General features: G+C 44.1%; 1 protein-coding gene across 1 annotated transcript in view; it reads left to right on the top strand.

Moving 5' to 3' along the window:
- LOC147725082 (uncharacterized) overlaps positions 1-23,160 on the top strand; it is a 186,287-nt gene extending 163,127 nt beyond the window's left edge. Inside the window, exons 9-10 of the mRNA XM_086967104.1 lie at positions 21,474-21,506; positions 22,108-23,160. Coding sequence (XP_086823230.1) covers positions 21,474-21,506; positions 22,108-22,172 — 98 coding nt within the window. The 3' untranslated portion in view covers positions 22,173-23,160. The remainder of the gene's footprint in view (positions 1-21,473; positions 21,507-22,107) is intronic.
- Positions 23,161-24,285: the final 1,125 nt, after the last annotated feature.

Below are 24,285 nucleotides of genomic sequence, written 5' to 3' on the forward strand. Positions count from 1 at the left end.
GCAATGCGAAGTGGAAGCGGTGCACGATGCGGTGCCTCTCAGTACGGTGCGAGCAGCGGCTCAGTGACGATCATCCAGACGGCGTTGGTGAGTCCAAGGCTTACGGTGCAGGGCGAGGTGGTGCTTCAAGGCGGTGCTTCGAGGCGGTGCTGGCAGGTCGTGGTGCAGGTGACACAGCCGGTCGTGGCGTCTGTTGCGGTTACGGTGCAAACTGGAAGCGGTGCATGGTGCGGTGTCCCTCGATGCAGTGCAGGCAGCAGCTCAGAGACAATCCTCCAGATGGCGTCGGTGAGACCAAGGCGTGTGGTGCAGGGCAAGACGGTGCTCCATGCGGTGCTGGCAAGTTGTGAGGCAGCGACAGAGCTGGTTGGCAGGAATTGGTGCTGGCCGAGCCGGACAGATGTTTGTGACGAGTCGGTCACGGGTGTGGAGCCAGCAGCGACTGTGTCGGTGAGCCCAGGCCAGCGAAGTGAAGCGAGGTGATGCAGGATGCAGTGCCTCTCGATGCAGTGCGAGCCGCGGCTCATTGACGATCGACCAGGGCGGCGTCGGTGAGACCAAGGCGGGCGGTGCAGTGCGAGAAGGTGCTTCAATGAAGTGCCTTCAGGACACAAGGCCAGTGTTGGAGTCGGATGACAAAGTGGGTCACGGTTCCCTTTCCTCTGTGGCAACTGAAACAGCGGTTCTAGAGGTGGTACCCAGAGGTTGGTGATGTCTTTGCAGTCCCTGAGACTTCTTAACAGGAGGCCAGATCGGTTGCAGGCCCTTGGAGATACTCAGCACAAGTAGAGAAAGTTCAGTCCAGTCCTTTCACTGCCAAAGGCAAAAGCAGCAGCTGCAGGCCAACCCACAAAGCAACAACACAGCAAATGGGCAGTACTCCTCCTGGCAGCTCTTCTTCTTGGCAGGTTTCTTGATTCCAGCGAGATCTAAAGTCTTGGGGTGTGGGTCACAAAATTTATACCAGCAAATCCTTTGACCTCTGAAGGCAAAAGTTCCTGGACTCAGTCTGAACCAGTTTGAGGTGGGTTCTGCCAGGTGGCATCTTCCTCCATTGTCAGTGTGGGCCAGGGTTCTCACCACAGGAGGTGGAGCCAGCATTGTGGAAGGAGAGTTCAGCCCCGTTCAGACCTAGGCGCTACTCCTCCCACCCATCTAGGTGTAGATGTGCCTATTCAGCCTTGATGAATCACCCTGTCTCCCCCAGCCCTGTCACTCACAAACCAGACAGCAAATACACACGCTAGCAGAGGCAGACTGGATGATTAGTTCAGAAAATACCCACTTTCTAAAAGTGGTATTTTCAAACACAGCATGTTAAAACCAACTTTACTAAAAGATGTATTTTATCATTCTGAGTTCAGGCATACTAAACTTGAATTTCTACCATGTTCTCTTCAGTTAGGATCATAGGATGCAATGATCAAACTGCCCAGTCTGGCCTATGGAGAACAGGGAGCCTTGCAATAGTGAAAAGCGAAGAAGGCTGTAATTCACTACCAGGACATGCCACACACACCAGGGCATGTCAGGGAACATGGTAGAAATTCGAGTTTACTATGCCTGAACTCAGAATATTAAAATTCATATTTTAGTAAAGTTTATTTTAGTATTCTGTGTTTGCAAATACCACTTTTGGAAAGTAGGTATTTGCTTGCTTAAACTTTTCAGCCCGCCTCTGCTAGGATGTGTATCTGTTGTCTGGTTTCTGTGAGTGACGGGGCTGGGGAATTCTAGGAGACATGCTGGGGCAGCCCAGTGGTGAATAGAGAGCTTTACCTCCAGATGGGTGGGAAGGAGTGCACATGGGCTCTGAATAGGCCTGTGCCCTTCCACCACAATGCTGGCTCCACCTCCTGTGGAGTGTCTGATACCTCTAACCTGCTCCCTGAATGAAAAGTCAGAGTCATGTCCACAAAGTGTTTAAGAACTGGTTTTGGCTGGGCACAGGCCCCTTTACCCCAGAGGAACAAAGGATTTAGGGGTATAAGTATTGGGACCCTGCTCCCAAGAAATTAGATCCAGATTTACCAAGAAGAAACCTCTGCCTGATGAAAAGGAACTGGGAAATCTGAAGGAGGAATACTGTCCCTGACCTAGGGGATTGGCCTGCAGTGGTTGCCTTGCTGCTAAAGGAGAGGAGAAAGACTTCAAAGACTTTACTTTCAACTTGTGCTTAAAAGATCTCCATGAGCTTGTGAGTGAGCTTGCCCCCTGAATGAAGTCCCAGGACCAGTGGACTTCACCCACCTTTAAGAGAGCTGTGGGAAAAGCTGTTTTCCCCGTAGCGCCGTAGCAGGGAGCTGTGTGCTCCTTGCAGGATCAACACGCACTCTGGGAAGCCCGTGCCAAGCCGTCCGCCTCGAACAACACAACTCTCTGCCGCCAACTAGCTGTAGCTCGCACCTTGAAAGGAGGACCCGTCTGCCTCGAACAACGCGACTCTGTGCCCCCAGCGAGCCGTAGCTCGCACCGTGAAAGGAGGACTACGCACCGCACATCACTTCACCCCCCCCTTTGAGCCGCACTGATCAACGCGCACCCTGCCGCTGGTGTTGAATCTGCAAGCACATAGAGCGGCTGGGTACGCCTCGCACACCCGCAGCGTACTGTCGGCCTCGCAACGCGCTTAAAAGGATTGAAAGGCGCCCGCTCTCAAGGTACGGCTCGTACACCGCCACGAACATCGATCGCACCGCACAAGGCACCGTCTGCTCAAACAACGCGACTCTGTGCCCCCAAAGAGTCGTAGCTCGCACTGTGTAAGGTCCATCGCTGCGTGCAATGCTTTTGTTTTTCATCTCCCTGTCCGTGCCGGACACAACGAACTAAGGTACTGTGAACGACTCGCATTGCATTTGTGTGCGCATCGGACCGGAGCGTCCGCTGCGCCTGTGTGACTCTTTTGGGCAGTATCATCACCGGGAGAGCTGGACAGAGGGTGCGAAGTGCACAGAACTATAAAATACGCATTTCTAACAAGAACTCTTTATTGCTAATAAGTGTTGTGGGTATTTTTGTCATTATTTGTCTTGTGCTAAGCCTTATATAAAAGATACAGTTTTTGATATATCCCCAGTGTGGTGTCCATTTGTGGTGTTGTCACGTAGTTACTGTATGTGGTCATAAATGCTTAACCTGCAAACGTCTCTGAAATAAGCCTTGACTGCTCGTGCAAGCTACCTAGAGGGTGAGCAGTGGTTATTTTGGGAGACTACCTACTTATCCTGACTAGAGGAGTGGGTCCCTGCTTGTCACAAGTACCTACCTGTGCCAACCAGAGACCCCCAAATCTAACATTGGTGGTCAACGGTGAGTATTCTGAATTTGCATTTGTGATTCATGTACAGTGATTGGTGAACACTACTTAGTGAGTGCAGACCATAACGCAACCACGTACTTTTTTGATTTTTGGTTTTGCTGAGAGATCTCCATTTTTAAAGAAAAGTCATGCCTGTCCCAAACTCTGTAGAAAGGGCAGCATCCAAAGTCTCTGGTGGCATTGAAATTGAATGGGAAGATGAGAGACTTGAGAGCTACACCGTGGATCAGCTGAAGGATTTCTGCAAAAAGTTTGGAGTTTCGCAGTCTGGATGTAGAAACAAGTCTCAATACCAAAAGGCACTGAGGGCCTGGATTGAGTCAAGGACACCTGAGAATGGAGTGGAAATTGAGCCAGCAGAAAGCATCAATGGGTTTGGCAGAGTCCTGTCGCCAGAAGAGCTGGCGGACCGGAAGGAAACGCAAGCACATGATATGGAGTTAGCAAAACTGAAATTGAATGGGCAACTGGAGCTGGAAAGCAAAAAGATGACCCTGGAAGAGCGAAGAATTCAATGAAATTGAGGGAGATGGAGCTGAAAGCTACAAGTGTGGAGCTTACTCCCTCTGGTGGCAGCGTATCGCCAGTGCAGGTAGAATCAAGGGTATACATGCCAAAGGAATTGGTGAAAGAATTGTTTAAGAATGATGACATAGGGCAGTGGTTCAAGGCCTATGAGGTAGCCATGTCTTCCCACCGGGTCCCTGAGAGAGATTGGGGAGCGGGGTTGTGGGGATGGTTCCTGAGTGAGGGGCGGGACACACTGCTAGATTGGTCCTCAGACGTTCATAATTCATACCCACACATGTAGGATGCTTTGATGACCAGGTATGGGTTAACTCCTGAATTGTATAGACAGAGGTTCAGGGGTTGTGCAAAGATTCCTAAAAGTATGTATGTTGAGTATGTAACTTTTTTCTGCAGAGCACTGGATGGTTGAGTGAAGGGCAGCAAAGTTAATGATTTTCAAGGTCTCTTTGATTTAATTGCATGGGAGCACTTGTCTAGTAATTGTTTTCCTGAGCTACGCCAGCACCTGATTGATAGCAAGCTGACTAACCCTAGGAAGCTTGATGAGAAGGCGAACTGCTGGGTCAGCACCAGGGTCCACAAGGGTCAAGTGGGAGACTCTGCCAAGGGTGGGCAGGGTCCCCAGCAGAATATTGGGGGGACAAGGGTAAACAGAGGGAGTTTCTCCTAGGAACCTAGGGAAAGGTTCTCAGCCTCCCCCACCCCAGAAACCGACCAGGTCTCCGACAGGTACCCCTGTTCAAAGAGGGCCCCTAAGGTGTTACAAGTGTGGTGACCTGGGTCATTTTGCCAATGATCTTGTGTCGCCTGTTTGGTAAACCAGCACCCACTGGTGCTCCGCCCCGGCAGATGGCTAGTGTAGCCTTTGGGGAGGAGGTAGAAGCCCAAGGTGGGTGGGGTACAGTAAGAATGTCCATTGTCTCTTTAAGAGACTGTAAGGTGGTCCCTGAAAACCAACTGACCAATAACACTAAGAAATATGGCCAGTGGGTGAGCATCAATGGAAAAAATGTGTGGCCTCTTATAGATACAGGAGCCAGTGTGACAGCTGTCAAGCATCACCTGGTGTCTCAAGAGCAGGTTTCCACATGCATTCTGCCGAGTTGTGAACACCAACAACACTGAGAGTCAGTGTCCAATGGCTCAGGTTCCCTTTGAGTGGGGGGGTGTCTCTGGTACTCTTCAAGTAGCTGTGAGAACTGCCATGCCTGTAGACAGTTTGTTGGGGAACGATTTGGAGAGCTCACCTTGGGAGAAGGTGGAGAAGAGTACTCACCTACGGATAATGGGTCTGCCTGACTGGGCGTGCGTGACCACCCGGTCAATGGCAGCCAGTAGGGGTGCTCAAGAGGTCCTGGAGCCTGAGGGAGAGGCCCAGGAACTGGCCTTAGAGAAAAGACACAGGAGGCGTGGGAAGCCGGCCCCCTTAGTTCCCACGGTCCAGGAGGAAGCAGACCTTGAGGGGGATGCCCTGGAACCTACAGGGGAACAAATAGCTGAACTGGGGGAAATATGTATGAGCGGGTGCTGCACTCAGAATAATCAAACTCAAATCTTATTAACCGATGTGTGTGCTGTGTTTGGATTAGTGCCTGCACACTATAACTATAAACTGTATGTGGCCTGGTGCCAAAAAGGCCACCAGGACTCCAACACGCACAATAAAATTAAATACTCCTTTTGTCAAGATATAATTCACTTTATCTGGTATGTATCATCAAAAAGTTCATATCATCCCAATCGTCATGTACAATTAAACAATAGATCATTGAAAATCATCAGAATTTACATTTCCATCAGAAAACAAAACATATGAATTTATCCGCAAAGTTATTCAAAACAATACAATAACACCCAATGCATTTCGGGGCCGAGCCCCTTCGTCAGGGCTCTGTTCAAAGAGAGGAAAAAAGAGAAAAAAAGAAGAAAACCTTATTACTCTTGATGCCAGGGAGAATAAGTATTTGTGTGCTGAAACTCTTAGTAGCGCATGGCTTACCTCGTTATTGCAATTTGTTTAATGCCACTAAATAATATAGTGCATCTGTCTGATATTATCTTCTGTGTTTTACGTCTGTAAAAAGTAATAATGATCACTCACTTTAAGTTGTCAAGTGATTCGGAAAAATATTCTATAAACTATGTCACAATGACCTAAATCGATATATTGGGCTCACCTCTATTTTTCTGACAGTGGCCTTAATCCGTCGAATCTAAAAATGCGTGAATAAGTGGACTTTAATACCTCTTGTTAAATATTTGCAAACAAGCAGTGTGTGTATCTATATAAAAAAAGAAAACTATTGTTTACCTGTAGGGTATTTCGTTATTACTTGACCCCACTCTCTCGCTCTTTATGTGGCGCTGCCTGTAAAACATTAGAACCAATGTATGGACTTTAATCGTTTGCGGGGAAAAAAACCTTCCTGCATTGCTAATTGGGTAAAGCGCAACCGCTTACCTGCGGGTTCAAGAGTTGGACCAGTCCCGCTTGCCGTTTTAAGTAATTACGATGACTCTGCGTGAAAAAAAGGATACACCCGAGTGTTAAACAAGCTATCTAAGCGGGCGGGATGTCTCGCCGTTGAATATTCGAAACAGAGTTCAAGTCTCTTACCGATTTCAGGCTCTGTTACTCAAGAAGAGAAGCTCACGCGTCCGTGTTTCATTCGAAACTATGTTGTTGACATAGTCCCTTATCACTGTTCTCTTATTAACTTCGCATGGAAACAGGACTGAAGGAGTGTACGTCGACCATTAATAAGTGGTGTTTTTACCCACGTTAAGGAAAACAATCCCTTGTGAAAACGCAAACGGACCCAAAGGTGCTATTTCTATCTAAAAATGCAGCGAAGTGTTTTTAATGTCAAGGGTGTGGTGTTTTTAAAAAAAAGTATGAAGTAGGAAAAAGATAGAATAAAATAAATTTGAAAGTTACATTTAACAATAGATACAAAACATGATCTGCCTATTTACAATCTAAACATTGTTATCTAATAGGTGTTTCCTATAAGTACCGCTATGATAGCGAACTGAAGATGTACCTAACTTTTTGGTATGTGTGTGTAACACGGTGTGAGAGTGTCCTGTGGGGTACCATGTTTCGAGGGCTGTTGTCTGTATTGTTCTATCATATTACAGAAAGCATGCCATGTCCATTTTGTCATTTAACCCAGTAGGGGTCAGAGACTGTAATTTTCGAATCCAGAAAGCTTCCCTTTGAAGTAGAATTTTGGAATTGTCCAAACCTAGTCGTTGTGGGAGTAGTTCAATCACCTGAAATCTCAACTGTGCGATGGTGTGACCAGCTTCCAACCAATGTTTTGCAAGTGGCGATGTTAAGTTCTTATTCCGAATGCGGCTTTTGTGCTCCGACAGTCGCAGTTTCAGCTTACGTTCTGTCTTTCCAACATATATAAGGCCGCACGGGCATTTGATTGAATATACCACTTATTCTGAACTACAGGTTGTATTGTGTCTCAACTGAATTTTTTCACCTGTCCGTGGGTGCAGTAAGATATTTCCTGGTATTACGTTGTTGCAATTTTTACAATTGTAGCAGCGTGTAGTGCCTTTGTACTCTTCAGGTTGTTGACTGGTGCCCATATTCCGTGTGGGTTTATTCAGTAGTTCTTTTAAGTTTTGGGCTCTTTTGTATGCGAACATAGGTTTATCACTGAATAGGGTGCCAAAGTCTTTTTCCACTTGTACAATCTCCCACCTCTTTAAAATGATACGTTTTATGTCTCTAGATGCGGTGGAGTATTTCGACACAAATACCATCCTTTTATTCTCGGTCTTTGTTTTTTTCTTCAAAAGATCTGCCCTCGGGATTGTCTTAATCTTATCTATGTGTGCTTCCAGTAGTTTTCGTGGATATCCTCTGTCCAAGTAACGCTGTTTTTGTTCTTCGATGTGCTTGTCACAACTTGCCTTATCAGAAGATATTCTTTTAATCCTCATAAATTGAGAAACCGGTAAGTTGTTAATGAGATTTGAAGGATGAAAACTTCCATACAAAAGTGCAGTATTCCTGTCAGTTGGTTTTTTGTAAAGAGTTGTGTTGATAGAATTCCCTTTAAGTTCAACCCAAACGTCTAGAAAAGGTAGAGCTTCCTTGCTGATGTTATATGTAAATTGGATTCTTGAATTAGCAAGATTCAAACTTTTGATGTTTTGAATTAAATCCGCAGTTGACCGTTTCCATATCAAAAAGACATCGTCTATGTATCTCTTATAATACACTAGGCCATTTTGCCAAGTGTGATCTTCCAGGATGTAATCCAGTTCGAACTTAGCCATAAAGATGTTCGCATACACGCAGGCCCCCGGAAAACCCATAGCTGTCCCCGTGAGCTGCATGTAGTACTGCCATGTGAAATAGCTGTTTTCCAAACAGAATTCCAACAACTGTAGTATTAGACACTTTAATTCATCTGGTTTGTCGTCTCGAAGTAAGGCCCACTCAATTGCTTCTAGACCTTGTCTGTGAGGGATGGATGTGTACATTGATGTCACATCGATTGTACACAGAGTCCAATCCATTGCTTCTGTGGTGTCAATGGTTGATAGACTTCGTAAGAAATCAGAAGTATCTTCCAAGTAGGTTGGCCAGTTTCGGATGAAGGACTGCATGTGGGCATCGATGAAGATGCCCAAGTTCTCGAAGATGGATGAACAACCCGACACTATCGGCCTAAATGGGGGATTTTTGAGATCCTTATGCACTTTTGGCAAAAAGTATATCTTTGGTCTTCTCGGGTAGATTTGCCTCAGATATCGCTTGGTCGTGGTGTTTAACCAACCCAATTCCTCCGACTTATCCAGTATCGCATCAAGATCCCTGGTAATAGCAATTGTTGGGTCACCGTCCAATTTCGCATATGTGTTTGCATCCTGCACATGTTCAAATCCTTTCTTTATGTAAAAGTCTGAATCCATTATCACAAGGCCTCCTCCTTTATCGGCTTTTTGTATTGTAATCTCTTTGTTGTTGATCAGTGCATTAAGAGTACTATACTCTGCTCTTGTTAAGTTGTTGATTTTTCTCTTGTATCGAATTTTACTCAGGTCTGTTTTAACGAGCAACTTGAAGGTATCCAGGCTTTTGTGGGAAATTGGAGCCATAAAAGTGCTTTTAGGCTTAAATTTAACAGAAGTGTTGTCTTCGTTCTCGATGGGGTTAAGAATCATAAAGAAATGCCTCAATCTTAGAACCCTCATGAATTTAAAGAGAGCTATTTCTGTCTCAAGTTGATTCGTATGGTAGGTGTTGACAAAAGTTGTTCCTTTATTGAGCAATTGTTCCTCTGATTTAGTCAGTTGATAGCTAGAGATATTAATCACGAGGTTTTGGTTTGACACCTTAGACCCAGTTTTTTCTTCTCCACTTCCTTTTCCTTTTCCTTTTCCTTGTCCTCGTCGCGTTTTTTGTCGCTAACAGAAGGTGGTATGTCTGGAGGTTTGCTTTGGGCATGGCCCTTCTCTAAAAAAAGATCAGATGTTGAAGCTGATGTATCTGCTGTTGCTGCAGTTGAATCTTGTTGTTTAGATTTAGGCAATTGTTGCTTACTCATAGGCTGTCTGGTGGTGCTGGTGTCACTATCCGACACTCCACTCTCTTCCGATGAAGCTGTTTGCTGCTTCTTGCTCGTGTAACGTCTTTTCGCATATATTTCAGCCCAAGTGTACGCTTCATTCAACTTATAATCGATTGTATCACGCTTGAATTTGCGTAATTTCGTCTCTTGCAGTTCCTTCCCATATTTATCAAGTTTAATGTCAAGGTCTTCCAGAAATTTGCTCCATGGCTCTTCCTCTATTCTCATTGACAATTCTGTTTTAACATTGAAAATCTCCTCCTCAAGATCTCGGATAGTCTTGGCTAATTCCTCTATCAGAAGAAGTATGAGATCAAGCGAGCACTTATTGAGTATTTCAAACCATTTCTCCATGAACTGGGGATTATTATTCAGCCTGTATAGCATGGGTCTAATTGCTAATCGTAGTCCCCTAGGGATTCGTCTCACACGGTGGTACTGTATTAATGTTGATGCGTGTAACCGCTGATTCAATTCACGTCTGGTCAAATATTCCAGTTGTTTGAGTTGTTGTGTGGTGGATCCTCCTTGAACATCAAAAGTTTTTGTTTCCTTGATTAGCTTGTAGATTTGTGTAGCTTCTTCCGCGGAATATCCTTTGGTATTAGCTCTATTATCTGTAATTCCAGCTACGGATTCAAACGACATTGTGAAATGGTGCTAGCTCCCGTGTTGCAGTATGCAAATATGACAATATGTATGAGCGGGTGCTGCACTCAGAATAATCAAACTCAAATCTTATTAACCGATGTGTGTGCTGTGTTTGGATTAGTGCCTGCACACTATAACTATAAACTGTATGTGGCCTGGTGCCAAAAAGGCCACCAGGACTCCAACACGCACAATAAAATGAAATACTCCTTTTGTCAAGATATAATTCACTTTATCTGGTATGTATCATCAAAAAGTTCATATCGTCCCAATCGTCATGTACAATTAAACAATAGATCATTGAAAATCATCAGAATTTACATTTCCATCAGAAAACAAAACATATGAATTTATCCGCAAAGTTATTCAAAACAATACAATAACACCCAATGCATTTCGGGGCCGAGCCCCTTCGTCAGGGGTCTGTTCAAAGAGAGGAAAAAAGAGAAAAAAAGAAGAAAACCTTATTACTCTTGATGCCAGGGAGAATAAGTATTTGTGTGCTGAAACTCTTAGTAGCGCATGGCTTACCTCGTTATTGCAATTTGTTTAATGCCACTAAATAATATAGTGCATCTGTCTGATATTATCTTCTGTGTTTTACGTCTGTAAAAAGTAATAATGATCACTCACTTTAAGTTGTCAAGTGATTCGGAAAAATATTCAATAAACTATGTCACAATGACCTAAATCGATATATTGGGCTCACCTCTGTTTTTATGACAGTGGCCTTAATCCGTCGAATCTAAAAATGCGTGAATAAGTGGACTTTAATACCTCTTGTTAAATATTTGCAAACAAGCAGTGTGTGTATCTATATAAAAAAAGAAAACTATTGTTTACCTGTAGGGTATTTCGTTATTACTTGACCCCACTCTCTCGCTCTTTATGTGGCGCTGCCTGTAAAACATTAGAACCAATGTATGGACTTTAATCGTTTGCGGGGAAAAAAACCTTCCTGCATTGCTAATTGGGTAAAGCGCAACCGCTTACCTGCGGGTACAAGAGTTGGACCAGTCACGCTTGCCGTTTTAAGTAATTACGATGACTCTGCGTGAAAAAAAGGATACACGCGAGTGTTAAACAAGCTATCTAAGCGGGCGGATTGTCTCGCCGTTGAATATTCGAAACAGAGTTCAAGTCTCTTACCGATTTCAGGCTCTGTTACTCAAGAAGAGAAGCTCACGCGTCCGCGTTTCATTCGAAACTATGTTGTTGACATAGTCCCTTATCACTGTTCTCTTATTAACTTCGCATGGAAACAGGACTGAAGGAGTGTACGTCGGCCATTAATAAGTGGTGTTTTTACCCACGTTAAGGAAAACAATCCCTTGTGAAAACGCAAACGGACCCAAAGGTGCTATTTCTATCTAAAAATGCAGCGAAGTGTTTTTAATGTCAAGGGTGTGGTGTTTTTAAAAAAAAGTATGAAGTAGGAAAAAGATAGAATAAAATAAATTTGACAGTTACATTTAACAATAGATACAAAACATTATCTGCCTATTTACAATCTAAACATTGTTATCTAATAGGTGTTTCCTATAAGTACCGCTATGATAGCGAACTGAAGATGTACCTTACTTTTTGGTATGTGTGTGTAACACGGTGTGAGAGTGTCCTGTGGGGTACCATGTTTCGAGGGCTGTTGTCTGTATTGTTCTATCATATTACAGAAAGCATGCCATGTCCATTTTGTCATTTAACCCAGTAGGGGTCAGAGACTGTAATTTTCGAATCCAGAAAGCTTCCCTTTGAAGTCGAATTTTGGAATTGTCCAAACCTAGTCGTTGTGGGAGTAGTTCAATCACCTGAAATCTCAACTGTGCGATGGTGTGACCAGCTTCCAACCAATGTTTTGCAAGTGGCGATGTTAATTTCTTATTCCGAATGCGGCTTTTGTGCTCCGACAGTCGCAGTTTCAGCTTACGTTCTGTCTTTCCAACATATATAAGGCCGCACGGGCATTTGATTGAATATACCACATATTCTGAACTACAGGTTGTATTGTGTCTCAACTGAATTTTTTCACCTGTCCGTGGGTGCAGTAAGATATTTCCTGGTATTACGTTGTTGCAATTTTTACAATTGTAGCAGCGTGTAGTGCCTTTGTACTCTTCAGGTTGTTGACTGGTGCCCATATTCCGTGTGGGTTTATTCAGTAGTTCTTTTAAGTTTTGGGCTCTTTTGTATGCGAACATAGGTTTATCACTGAATAGGGTGCCAAAGTCTTTTTCCACTTGTACAATCTCCCACCTCTTTAAAATGATACGTTTTATGTCTCTAGATGCGGTGGAGTATTTCGACACAAATACCATCCTTTTATTCTCGGTCTTTGTTTTTTTCTTCAAAAGATCTGCCCTCGGGATTGTCTTAATCTTATCTATGTGTGCTTCCAGTAGTTTTCGTGGATATCCTCTGTCCAAGTAACGCTGTTTTTGTTCTTCGATGTGCTTGTCACAACTTGCCTTATCAGAAGATATTCTTTTAATCCTCATAAATTGAGAAACCGGTAAGTTGTTAATTCGATTTGAAGGGTGAAAACTTCCATACAAAAGTGCAGTATTCCTGTCAGTTGGTTTTTTGTAAAGAGTTGTGTTGATAGAATTCCCTTTAAGTTCAACCCAAACGTCTAGAAAAGGTAGAGCTTCCTTGCTGATGTTATATGTAAATTGGATTCTTGAATTAGCAAGATTCAAACTTTTGATGTTTTGAATTAAATCCGCAGTTGACCGTTTCCATATCAAAAAGACATCGTCTATGTATCTCTTATAATACACTAGGCCATTTTGCCAAGTGTGATCTTCCAGGATGTAATCCAGTTCGAACTTAGCCATAAAGATGTTCGCATACACGCAGGCCCCCGGAAAACCCATAGCTGTCCCCGTGAGCTGCATGTAGTACTCATTATGCCATGTGAAATAGCTGTTTTCTAAACAGAATTCCAACAACTGTAGTATTAGACACTTTAATTCATCTGGTTTGTCGTCTCGAAGTAAGGCCCACTCAATTGCTTCTAGACCTTGTCTGTGAGGGATGGAAGTGTACAATGATGTCACATCGATTGTACACAGAGTCCAATCCATTGCTTCTGTGGTGTCAATGGTTGATAGACTTCGTAAGAAGTCAGAAGTATCTTCCAAGTAGTGTTATTGTATTGTTTTGAATAACTTTGCGGATAAATTCATATGTTTTGTTTTCTGATGGAAATGTAAATTCTGATGATTTTCAATGATCTATTGTTTAATTGTACATGACGATTGGGATGATATGAACTTTTTGATGATACATACCAGATAAAGTGAATTATATCTTGACAAAAGGAGTATTTAATTTTATTGTGCGTGTTGGAGTCCTGGTGGCCTTTTTGGCACCAGGCCACATACAGTTTATAGTTATAGTGTGCAGGCACTAATCCAAACACAGCACACACATCGGTTAATAAGATTTGAGTTTGATTATTCTGAGTGCAGCACCCGCTCATACATATTGTCATATTTGCATACTGCAACACGGGAGCTAGCACCAATTCACAATGTTGTTTGAATCCATAGCTGGAATTACAGATAATAGAGCTAATACCAAAGGATATTCCGCGGAAGAAGCTACACAAATCTACAAGCTAATCAAGGAAACAAAAACTTTTGATGTTCAAGGAGGATCCACCACACAACAACTCAAACAACTGGAATATTTGACCAGACGTGAATTGAATCAGCGGTTACACGCATCAACATTAATACAGTACCACCGTGTGAGACGAATCCCTAGGGGACTACAATTAGCAATTAGACCCATGCTATACAGGCTGAATAATAATCCCCAGTTCATGGAGAAATGGTTTGAAATACTCAATAAGTGCTCGCTTGATCTCATACTTCTTCTGATAGAGGAATTAGCCAAAAATATCCGAGATCTTGAGGAGGAGATTTTCAATGTTAAAAAAGAATTGTCAATGAGAATAGAGGAAGAGCCATGGAGCAAATTTCTGGAAGACCTTGACATTAAACTTGATAAATATGGGAAGGAACTGCAAGAGACGAAATTACGCAAATTCAAGCGTGATACAATCGATTATAAGTTGAATGAAGCGTACACTTGGGCTGAAATATATGCGAAAAGACGTTACACGAGCAAGAAGCAGCAAACAGCTTCATCGGAAGAGAGTGGAGTGTCGGATAGTGACACCAGCACCACCAGACAGCCTATGAGTAAGCAACAATTGCCTAAATCTAAACAACAAGATTCAACTGCAGCAACAGCAGATACATCAGCTTCAACATCTGATCTTTTTTTAGAGAAGGTCCATGCCCAAAGCAAACCTCCAGACATACCACCTTCAGTGAGCGACAAAAAACGCGACGAGGACAAGGAAAAGGAAAAGGAAAAGGAAGTGGAGAAGAAAAAACTGGGTCTAAGGAGTCAAACCAAAACCTCGTGATTAATATCTCTAGCTATCAACTGACTAAATCGGAGGAACAATTGCTCAATAAAGGAACAACTTTTGTCAACACCTACCATACGAATCAACTTGAGACAGAAATAGCTCTCTTTAAATTCATGAGGGTTCTAAGATTGAGGCATTTCTTTACGATTCTTAACCCCATCGAGAACGAAGACAACACTTCTTTTAAATTTAAGCCTAAAAGCACTTTTATGGCTCCAATTTCCCACAAAAGCCTGGATACCTTCGAGTTGCTCGTTAAAACAGACCTGAGTAAAATTCGATACAAGAGAAAAATCAACAACTTAACAAGAGTAGAGTATAGTACTCTTAGTGCACTGATCAACAACAAAGAGATTACAATACAAAAAGCCGATAAAGGAGGAGGCCTTGTGATAATGGATTCGGACTTTTACATAAAGAAAGGATTTGAACATGTGCAGGATGCAAACACATATGCGAAATTGGACGGTGACCCAACAATTGTATTACCAGGGATCTTGATGCGATACTGGATAAGTCGGAGGAATTGGGTTGGTTAAACACCACGACCAAGCGATATCTGAGGCAAATCTACCCGAGAAGACCAAGGATATACTTTTTGCCAAAAGTGCATAAGGATCTCAAAAATCCCCCATTTAGGCCGATAGTGTCGGGTTGTTCATCCATCTTCGAGAACTTGGGCATCTTCATCGATGCCCACATGCAGTCCTTCATCCGAAACTGGCCAACCTACTTGGAAGATACTTCTGACTTCTTACGAAGTCTATCAACCATTAACACCACAGAAGCAATGGATTGGACTCTGTGTACAATCGATGTGACATCATTGTACAAATCCATCACTCACAGACAAGGTCTAGAAGCAATTGAGTGGGCCTTACTTCGAGACGACAAACCAGATGAATTAAAGTGTCTAATACTACAGTTGATGGAATTCTGTTTAGAAAACAGCTATTTCACATGGCATAATGAGTACTACATGCAGCTCACGGGGACAGCTATGGGTTTTCCGGGGGCCTGCGTGTATGCGAACATCTTTATGGCTGAGTTCGAACTGGATTACATCCTGGAAGATCACACTTGGCAAAATGGCCTAGTGTATTATAAGAGATACATAGACGATGTCTTTTTGATATGGAAACGGTCAACTGCGGATTTAATTCAAAACATCAAAAGTTTGAATCTTGCTAATTCAAGAATCCAATTTACATATAACATCAGCAAGGAAGCTCTACCTTTTCTAGACGTTTGGGTTGAACTTAAAGGGAATTCTATCAACACAACTCTTTACAAAAAACCAACTGACAGGAATACTGCACTTTTGTATGGAAGTTTTCACCCTTCAAATCACATTAACAACTTACCGGTTTCTCAATTTATGAGGATTAAAAGAATATCTTCTGATAAGGCAAGTTGTGACTAGCACATCGAAGAACAAAAACAGCGTTACTTGGACAGAGGATATCCACGAAAACTACTGGAAGCACACATAGATAAGATTAAGACAATCCCGAGGGCAGATCTTTTGAAGAAAAAAACAAAGACCGAGAATAAAAGGATGGTATTTGTGTCGAAATACTCCACAGCATCTAGAGACATAAAACGTATCATTTTAAAGAGGTGGGAGATTGTACAAGTGGAAAAAGACTTTGGCACCCTATTCAGTGATAAACCTATGTTCGCATACAAAAGAGCCCAAAACTTAAAAGAACTACTGAATAAACCCACACGGAATATGGGCACCAGTCAACAACCTGAAAAGTACAAAGGCACTACACGCTGCTACAATTGTAAAAATTGCAACAACGTAATACCAGGAAATATCTTACTGCACCCACGGACAGGTGAAAAAATTCAGTTGAGACACAATACAACCTGTAGTTCAGAATATGTGGTATATTCAATCAAATGCCCGTGCAGCCTTATATATGTTGGAAAGACAGAACGTAAGCTGAAACTGCGACTGTCGGAGCACAAAAGCCGCATTCGGAATAAGAACTTAACATCGCCACTTGCAAAACATTGGTTGGAAGCTGGTCACACCATCGCACAGTTGAGATTTCAGGTGATTGAACTACTCCCACAACGACTAGGTTTGGACAATTCCAAAATTCTACTTCAAAGGGAAGCTTTCTGGATTCGAAAATTACAGTCTCTGACTCCTACTGGGTTAAATGACAAAATGGACATGGCATGCTTTCTGTAATATGATAGAACAATACAGACAACAGCCCTCGAAACATTGTACCCCACAGGACACTCTCACACCGTGTTACACACACATACCAAAAAGTTAGGTACATCTTCAGTTCGCTATCATAGCGGTACTTATAGGAAACACCTATTAGATAACAATGTTTAGATTGCAAATAGGCAGATAATGTTTTGTATCTATTGTTAAATGTAACTTTCAAATTTATTTTATTCTATCTTTTTCCTACTTCATACTTTTTTTAAAAAACACCACACCCTTGACATTAAAAACACTTCGCTGCATTTTTAGATAGAAATAGCACCTTTGGGTCCGTTTGCGTTTTCACAAGGGATTGTTTTCCTTAACGTGGGTAAAAACACCACTGGCCGACGTACACTCCTTCAGTCCTGTTTCCATGCGAAGTTAATAAGAGAACAGTGATAAGGGACTATGTCAACAACATAGTTTCGAATGAAACGCGGACGCGTGAGCTTCTCTTCTTGAGTAACAGAGCCTGAAATCGGTAAGAGACTTGAACTCTGTTTCGAATATTCAACGGCGAGACATCCCGCCCGCTTAGATAGCTTGTTTAACACTCGCGTGTATCCTTTTTTTCACGCAGAGTCATCGTAATTACTTAAAACGGCAAGCGGGACTGGTCCAACTCTTGAACCCGCAGGTAAGCGGTTGCGCTTTACCCAATTAGCAATGCAGGAAGGTTTTTTTCCCCGCAAACGATTAAAGTCCATACATTGGTTCTAATGTTTTACAGGCAGCGCCACATAAAGAGCGAGAGAGTGGGGTCAAGTAATAACGAAATACCCTACAGGTAAACAATAGTTTTCTTTTTTTATATAGATACACACACTGCTTGTTTGCAAATATTTAACAAGAGGTATTAAAGTCCACTTATTCACGCATTTTTAGATTCGACGGATTAAGGCCACTGTCAGAAAAACAGAGGTGAGCCCAATATATCGATTTAGGTCATTGTGACATAGTTTATTGAATATTTTTCCAAATCACTTGACAACTTAAAGTGAGTGATCATCATTACTTTTTACAGACGTAAAACACAGAAGATAATATCAGACAGATGCACAATATTATTTAGTGGCATTAAACAAATTGCAATAATGAGGTAAGCCATGCGCTACTAAGAGTTTCAGCACACAAATACTTATTCTCCCTGGCATCAAGAGTAATAAGGTTTTCTTCTTTTTTTCTCTTTTTTCCTCTCTTTGAACAGACCCCTGACGAAGGGGCTCGGCCCCGAAATGCATTGGGTGTTATTGTATTGTTTTGAATAACTTTGCGGATAAATTCATATGTTTTGTTTTCTGATGGAAATGTAAATTCTGATGATTTTCAATGATCTATTGTTTAATTGTACATGACGATTGGGATGATATGAACTTTTTGATGATACATACCAGATAAAGTGAATTATATCTTGACAAAAGGAGTATTTAATTTTATTGTGCGTGTTGGAGTCCTGGTGGCCTTTTTGGCACCAGGCCACATACAGGAACTGGGGGAAATGCCTGAGCTGACCCATTGGCAGCAGGAAGGAGGCCCCTACAGGGAGGAATTCTGCAGGGCGCATAAAGAATGTCCTTCTCTCATAGGTCTGCAGCAGCTGGCTGAAGACCAGGCCAACGGTGATCAGTCTGGAACACATTTCATTTATTTGGAGAATGACCTCCTGTATTCAGAGCCTAAGGTTGCAGAGCCTGGGTCAGTCCGTGTGCTGGTGGTCCCCCAGAGCTTCAGAGCCTTCCTACTGGTGCTGGCTCATGATGTGCCATTGGCAGGACATTTGGGGCAGGACAAGACCTTTGAAAGGCTAGTCACCCACTTTTATTGGACCCAAATACGCAAGAGCTGATGTTTATTGCAGGACCTGTTAGACTTGCCAGGCAAGTGGAAAGAGTGGGAGGAAGCAGAAGGCTCCTCTCCAGCCATTCCCTGTGGTCAGTACCCCATTCCAGCGAGTGGGGATTGACATTGTGGGGCCACTGGACCCCAGGACAGCCATGGGCATTAGGTTTGTCCTGGTCCTGGTGGACCATGCCACCCGGTACCCGGAAGCCGGAAGCCGGAAGCCGTCCCTCTGAGGACAGTGGCCCCTGTGGTGAGACGTGCGCTGATGGGAATTTTCTCCCGAGTGGGATTCCCTCTAGAGGTGGTGTCTGACCGGGGTACCAATTTCATATCCAGATATATGAAATCCCTTTGGCAAGAATGTGGTGTAACCTACAAGTTTACCACACCTTACCACCCCCAAGGAAATGGGTTGGTTGAGAGATTCAAGCGTACCCTCAAAGGCATGATAATGGGTCTGGAAGAACCCATGAGGCGTAAGTGGGATGTCCTCTTACTGTGCCTTCTTTTTGCTTACCGTGAGGTGCCACAGAAGTCCCTAGGGTTCAGCCCCTTTGAGGTCCTGTATAGCCACCCAGTGAGAGGACTTCTAAGTCTGGTCAAGGAAGGCTGGGAGCAATCTCCCAGGAAACCTCCCCAGAATGTATATAGCTACATGCTGGCCCTTCAGGAACCAGACTAGGTGTTTCAGGCAACTTGCTGAAGAAAATCTGGAAGCCAGCCAGGAGGAAATGAAGCGGTGGTATGACCAGAATGCCACTCTGGTAGAGCTTCAGCCTGGACAGAAGGTGTGGGTCTTGGCCCCCGTGGAGCCTTGTGCGCTCCAGGATAAGTGGACCGGGTCCTTTGAGGTTGTGGAGCGCAAGATTCCGGTTACCTATTTGGTGGATTTTCGGTCTCGCAGGAAACCCTTGAGGGTCCTGCATGTCAACCGCCTTAAGCCTCACTTGGAGAGGTCTGAAGTGGGCATGCTCTTGGCAACAGATGCTGGAATGGAAGAGGAGACTGAGCCTCTTTCTGTCCTCCTGGCCGCCACAGAGCAAGATGGGTCAGTGGATGGAGTTAACCTCCCAATCTGAACCCTGAACAACAGAATGACTGCCGCCATTTGCTGGGACAGTTCTCTGATCTGTTCTCCCTGGTTCCTAGTATCACAGATTAGTGCATCCATGATGTGGATACAGGAGACAGCTTACCTGTGAGTAACAAGGCTTACAGAGTAACTGACAGGGTCAGGGCTAGCATCAAAGAGGAGGCCTCAAAGATGCTTGCGCTTGAGTTGATTGAGTCCTCCAGCAGTCCTTGGGCCAGCCCAGTGGACTTGGTTCCGAAGGCTGCAGCGCCGGGTGCCACACTGGAACTCCGGTTCTGTGTGGACTATAGAGGACTCAATTCAGTCACGAAGACTGACACGTACCCCATCCCCAGAGCTGATGAGCTCATTGATCGGTTAGGGGCTGCACAGTACCTCAGCAAGTTTGACTTGACGTCTGGGTATTGGCAGATTGCCTTGACTGATGGGGAAAAAGAGAGGTCAGCATTCACCACACCAGATGGACATTTCCAGGTCCGGGTTATGCCCTTTGGGATGAATAATGCCCCTGCCACCTTTCAGAGGTTGGTCAACCTGGTGTTGGTTGGACTGGATGAGTTGAGTGCCACCTACCTGGATGACATTGCAGTGCTCAGTGTCACATGGGAAAAACATCATCGCCACCTCTGGGAAGTGTTGATGGCACTGCGCAAGGCACTGTGGGTGCGGCATCAGTATTGCATTGTAGCACTGCTGGTGATTCTTTCTTTAGCACTACCGGGACAGCATCATGACAGCGCTGTAGTGCGGCATTAGTAGTGCATTCTCCCACTGCTCCACTGCTGGTGAGTCTCTCCATAGCATCATGACAGCACTGTGGGTGCGAGATCACTAGTGCAATGTAGCACTGCTGGTGAGTCTCTCTATAGCACTATCGGACCTGCATCATAACAGCACTGTGGGTGCAGCATCAGTAGTGCATTGTAGCACTGCTAGTGAGTCTTTCTATAGCATCATGACAGCACTGTAGGTGCGGCATCAAGTGTGCATTGTAGCACTGCGGGTGAGTCTTTCTATAGCACTACCTGGACAGCATCATGACAGCCACTATGAGTGCAGCATCAGTAGTGCATACAGCACTGCTGGTGAATCTCTCTATAGCACTTTTGGGGACATCATCATGGCAGCACTGTGGGTGCGCCATCAGTGGTGCATTGTAGCACTGCCGGTGAATCTCTCAGTACCATCATGATAGCACTGTGGGTATGGCATCAGTAGTGCTTTGTAGCACTGCCAGCGAATCTCTCTATAGCATCATAGCAGGACTGTGGGCGCAACATCAGTAGTGCATTGTAGCTCTGCTGGTAAATCTCTAGTAGCACTACCAGGACAGCTTCATAACTGAACTGTGGGTCCAGGATCATTAGTGTATCGTAGCACTGCCGGTGAGTCGCTATAGCATCATGACAGGGCTGTGGGTGTGGCATCTGTAGTGCAATGTACTACTGCTGGTGATTGTCTCTATAGCACCATGAAGCCAGCATCATGACAGCACTGTGGATGCAGCATCAGTTTTGCATTGTTGGCTAGAGTATAATTTTAGCACTTCTGGAGGAAGGTCAGTGTAGCGTTACAGGCCCAGTCTCCCAAAGAGCTAGTCGTACAGGATGAAGTTAGCGCTGTGTCTGTAGTCTGGCTATAATATTGTTAGTTCCCTATGACTACAGCAAGTTAAAGTGCAGTTCAAATTTACATTTTGACCAGAAGTGAAGAAAGAAAATATTAACCTTCTTCTTATTTTTGTTCATTTTCAGTGTCCCTGGATGTAAACTCTGGATCACACACAGGTAACCAACACATTGTAGTTAGTTCCCTTTCTTACTTATCACTCTCCTGGGGTTAAGGTGTATCCATCTAATCTCTGAAAGTCAGACGATGGTCGTGTCGTTCACCTGATTCTGATGACATAAGCTCAGTAACAATGTATTAGATTGTGCTTTACCATAACAATAAAAATCATATTTTAGGGTGTGGGTTTTGGTCTTTGAAGGAAGGATTCCTTTTTGCCAAGGCCCTGAGCTCTTTGTCACCATCTCAAACTCTTAAACAAGGGAGTTCTCCTGGTTTGGACACAGTCCTGATATAGACATGAGGGCATCACCAGGTTGGGATCACTGATTACAGATCTGTTTGTCAGTGACAAAGCTCTCTCCTCAGCAAAGAGGACATTTCTACCATAATGCATGCCATGGAGTTAGCTGGGCTAAGGATAGTTGTTACTCTCAAGCCTCTCCTACAAGGGAAGCTGGGACTGTAAAACCTAAAGGACAAACCCTACTGAGGTGGGATAGGCAAAGGGTTGGGGCTGCAGACATCAAAGGGAAGGTTGAGGAGATGAAGCTGGTGTGTACCAAGACATCACATGAGCATTTTCCTTTCTGCTTCCAGATGTCTCCATATTGGCTGTGGTAGGGAGCTCCCTGCTGGTACTGCTGAGTCTCAGGTTGATGTGAGGAGGACTGACCACACCCAAAGCTGGATATGCACCTGCTACTGACACCCACAATTATCATTATACAAACTGTTTGATTCCAGTGTGTGTCTTATGCCTGGGATAATGTGTATGGGAATCTGCTTTCTAATAATTTCTTTCCATGAGGTTTAGAATTATGAACATGTATAGGGCCTGGGTTATGGTTTGACAGACAGAGGAAAGGCAGGCATCTCTCTCCCTTGCCTTGTTTATGTCTCCTTCTGATTTAGACTTGCCTTCCCTCCCAAACACTGAAATATATCCCTTTGATTGTCTTGTTTCTCGTTCCTATGCCCTTGCCTTTCTCCTGTGCATTGCCTGGCACAGCTCCATTCCACTGCCCCAGGCATGCCTTTTTCTTTAACTTTTTCCAACTCCAACAATGCTTGTTCCTACATTCCTTCTATTGATCTGTTCCATCTCTCTGTGTCTTGATTCTTCCTTTGCATTACCATTCCTCTTTATGTAGCTCTCATATTTGATCCTTGTCCTTTCTCAATGATGTTCCTTCAGTTTACAGTCAAGCATGGCTTCCAACACTGATTTTGGACAGATCCCTCGGCCGTGGAGTGGTCTGTATGGTCCTGATGGTAGCACTGGCAGTTTATCTGCATACCCTCTTCTGTCCCCTATATACTCCCTCATTGATTCTTCTCCCAACTCTTACTCATGATGTTGACTCATTGTTCCTCAATCTACTGCAGCTTCCCCTGTCTACTGATTCCTCAACCTATCCCACTCCTTGCTGTAACCCCACTGATGTTCCACTCATGATTGCTTCTGTACATGCTTGTACACATACTCCCCCATTTCCTGCGTCCCACATAACCCTCTGATTTAGCTCACTTTGCTGCTCCTCCCCATGGCAACAATTCACACCACAGTTTTTATTCATCATTTGCTGCAACTCTTTTCGCTGCAGCAAATGTTGCCCCAATGATTCCCCATCATTTGCTGCATTGTTTCCTGTGTCCCCATATCTCCCCACCAGCCGCGGCCCGTGGAGGGAGTTCGGTGGGGCAGGGAGGCAGTGCGGGGGAGGTGCAGGGTGGGGGGTGGAAAACAACAATTTGATCAATAAAACGAATTTCGTAGCCCACCCTGCATTGCAAAATGCGATGCAGTGCACGCAACGAAATTCATTTTATTTATTAAATTGTTTACTTACCTGCAATTATCCATATTCCGTTGCTTACCACCCCCGACCCTGCCCCTCCCCCGCACCGCCTCCCTGCCCCACTAAAGTCTCTCTACAGACAGCGACTTCTCCCCACCCATTGCTACTTCCCTCATCCTTCCTAAATTACTGTTCTTCCCTGTGCTGCATCTCCCTATCCACCCCTTGACCATGTCCTTTGACTTCCTAACTGGTTGCTGCCAGATTGATGCTCCACCCTTTGTTCATGTTCTTATGGTTCCTATATGGATGTCGCCCCATTAAGCCGCCACTCTGTTGCATTTCCTTATGTTTCCTATATGGTTGTTGCCCCATTGATTCTTCACCCTTTGTTCATGTCCTTATGTTTCCTTTATGGTTGTTGCCCCATTGATTCTCCACCCTTTGTTCATGTCCTTATTTTTCCTATATGGTTGTTGCCCCATTGATTCTCCACCCTTTGTTTCATGTCCTTATGTTTCCTATATGGTTGTTGCCCCATTGATTCTCCACCCATTGTTGCATGTCCTTATGCTTCCTATATGGTTGTTGCCCCATTGATTCTCCACCCTTTGTTGCATGTCCTTATGTTTCCTATATGGTTGTTGCCCCATTGATTCTCCACCCGTTGTTGCATGTCCTTGTGCTTCCTATATGGTGTTGCCCCACTGATTCTATCCTCTATGTTGCATTTCCCTTCACTTCCTATAATATAGTTCCACACTGTGCTGTTTTCCCTTGTGCCCTCAACACTTGTTTACCTACACTCCCTTATTGGTTCTTTATTTTGCTGCTTATATCTGTGACACGTCTGCTGCCCTCTTATGCTTCTACCCATGACCGCTGCTGCTGCTCTTTCCCCTGGCTGTTGTGTTCTGCGGTGCCAACCTGCCCACCTACCCTTTGGCTTCTTTTCCTTTAGCGGTTGACTCCCTGC

This window comes from Lissotriton vulgaris, chromosome 4_1, assembly GCF_964263255.1.
Source record: "Lissotriton vulgaris chromosome 4_1, aLisVul1.2, whole genome shotgun sequence".
Classification (NCBI taxonomy): Eukaryota; Metazoa; Chordata; class Amphibia; order Caudata; family Salamandridae; genus Lissotriton; species Lissotriton vulgaris.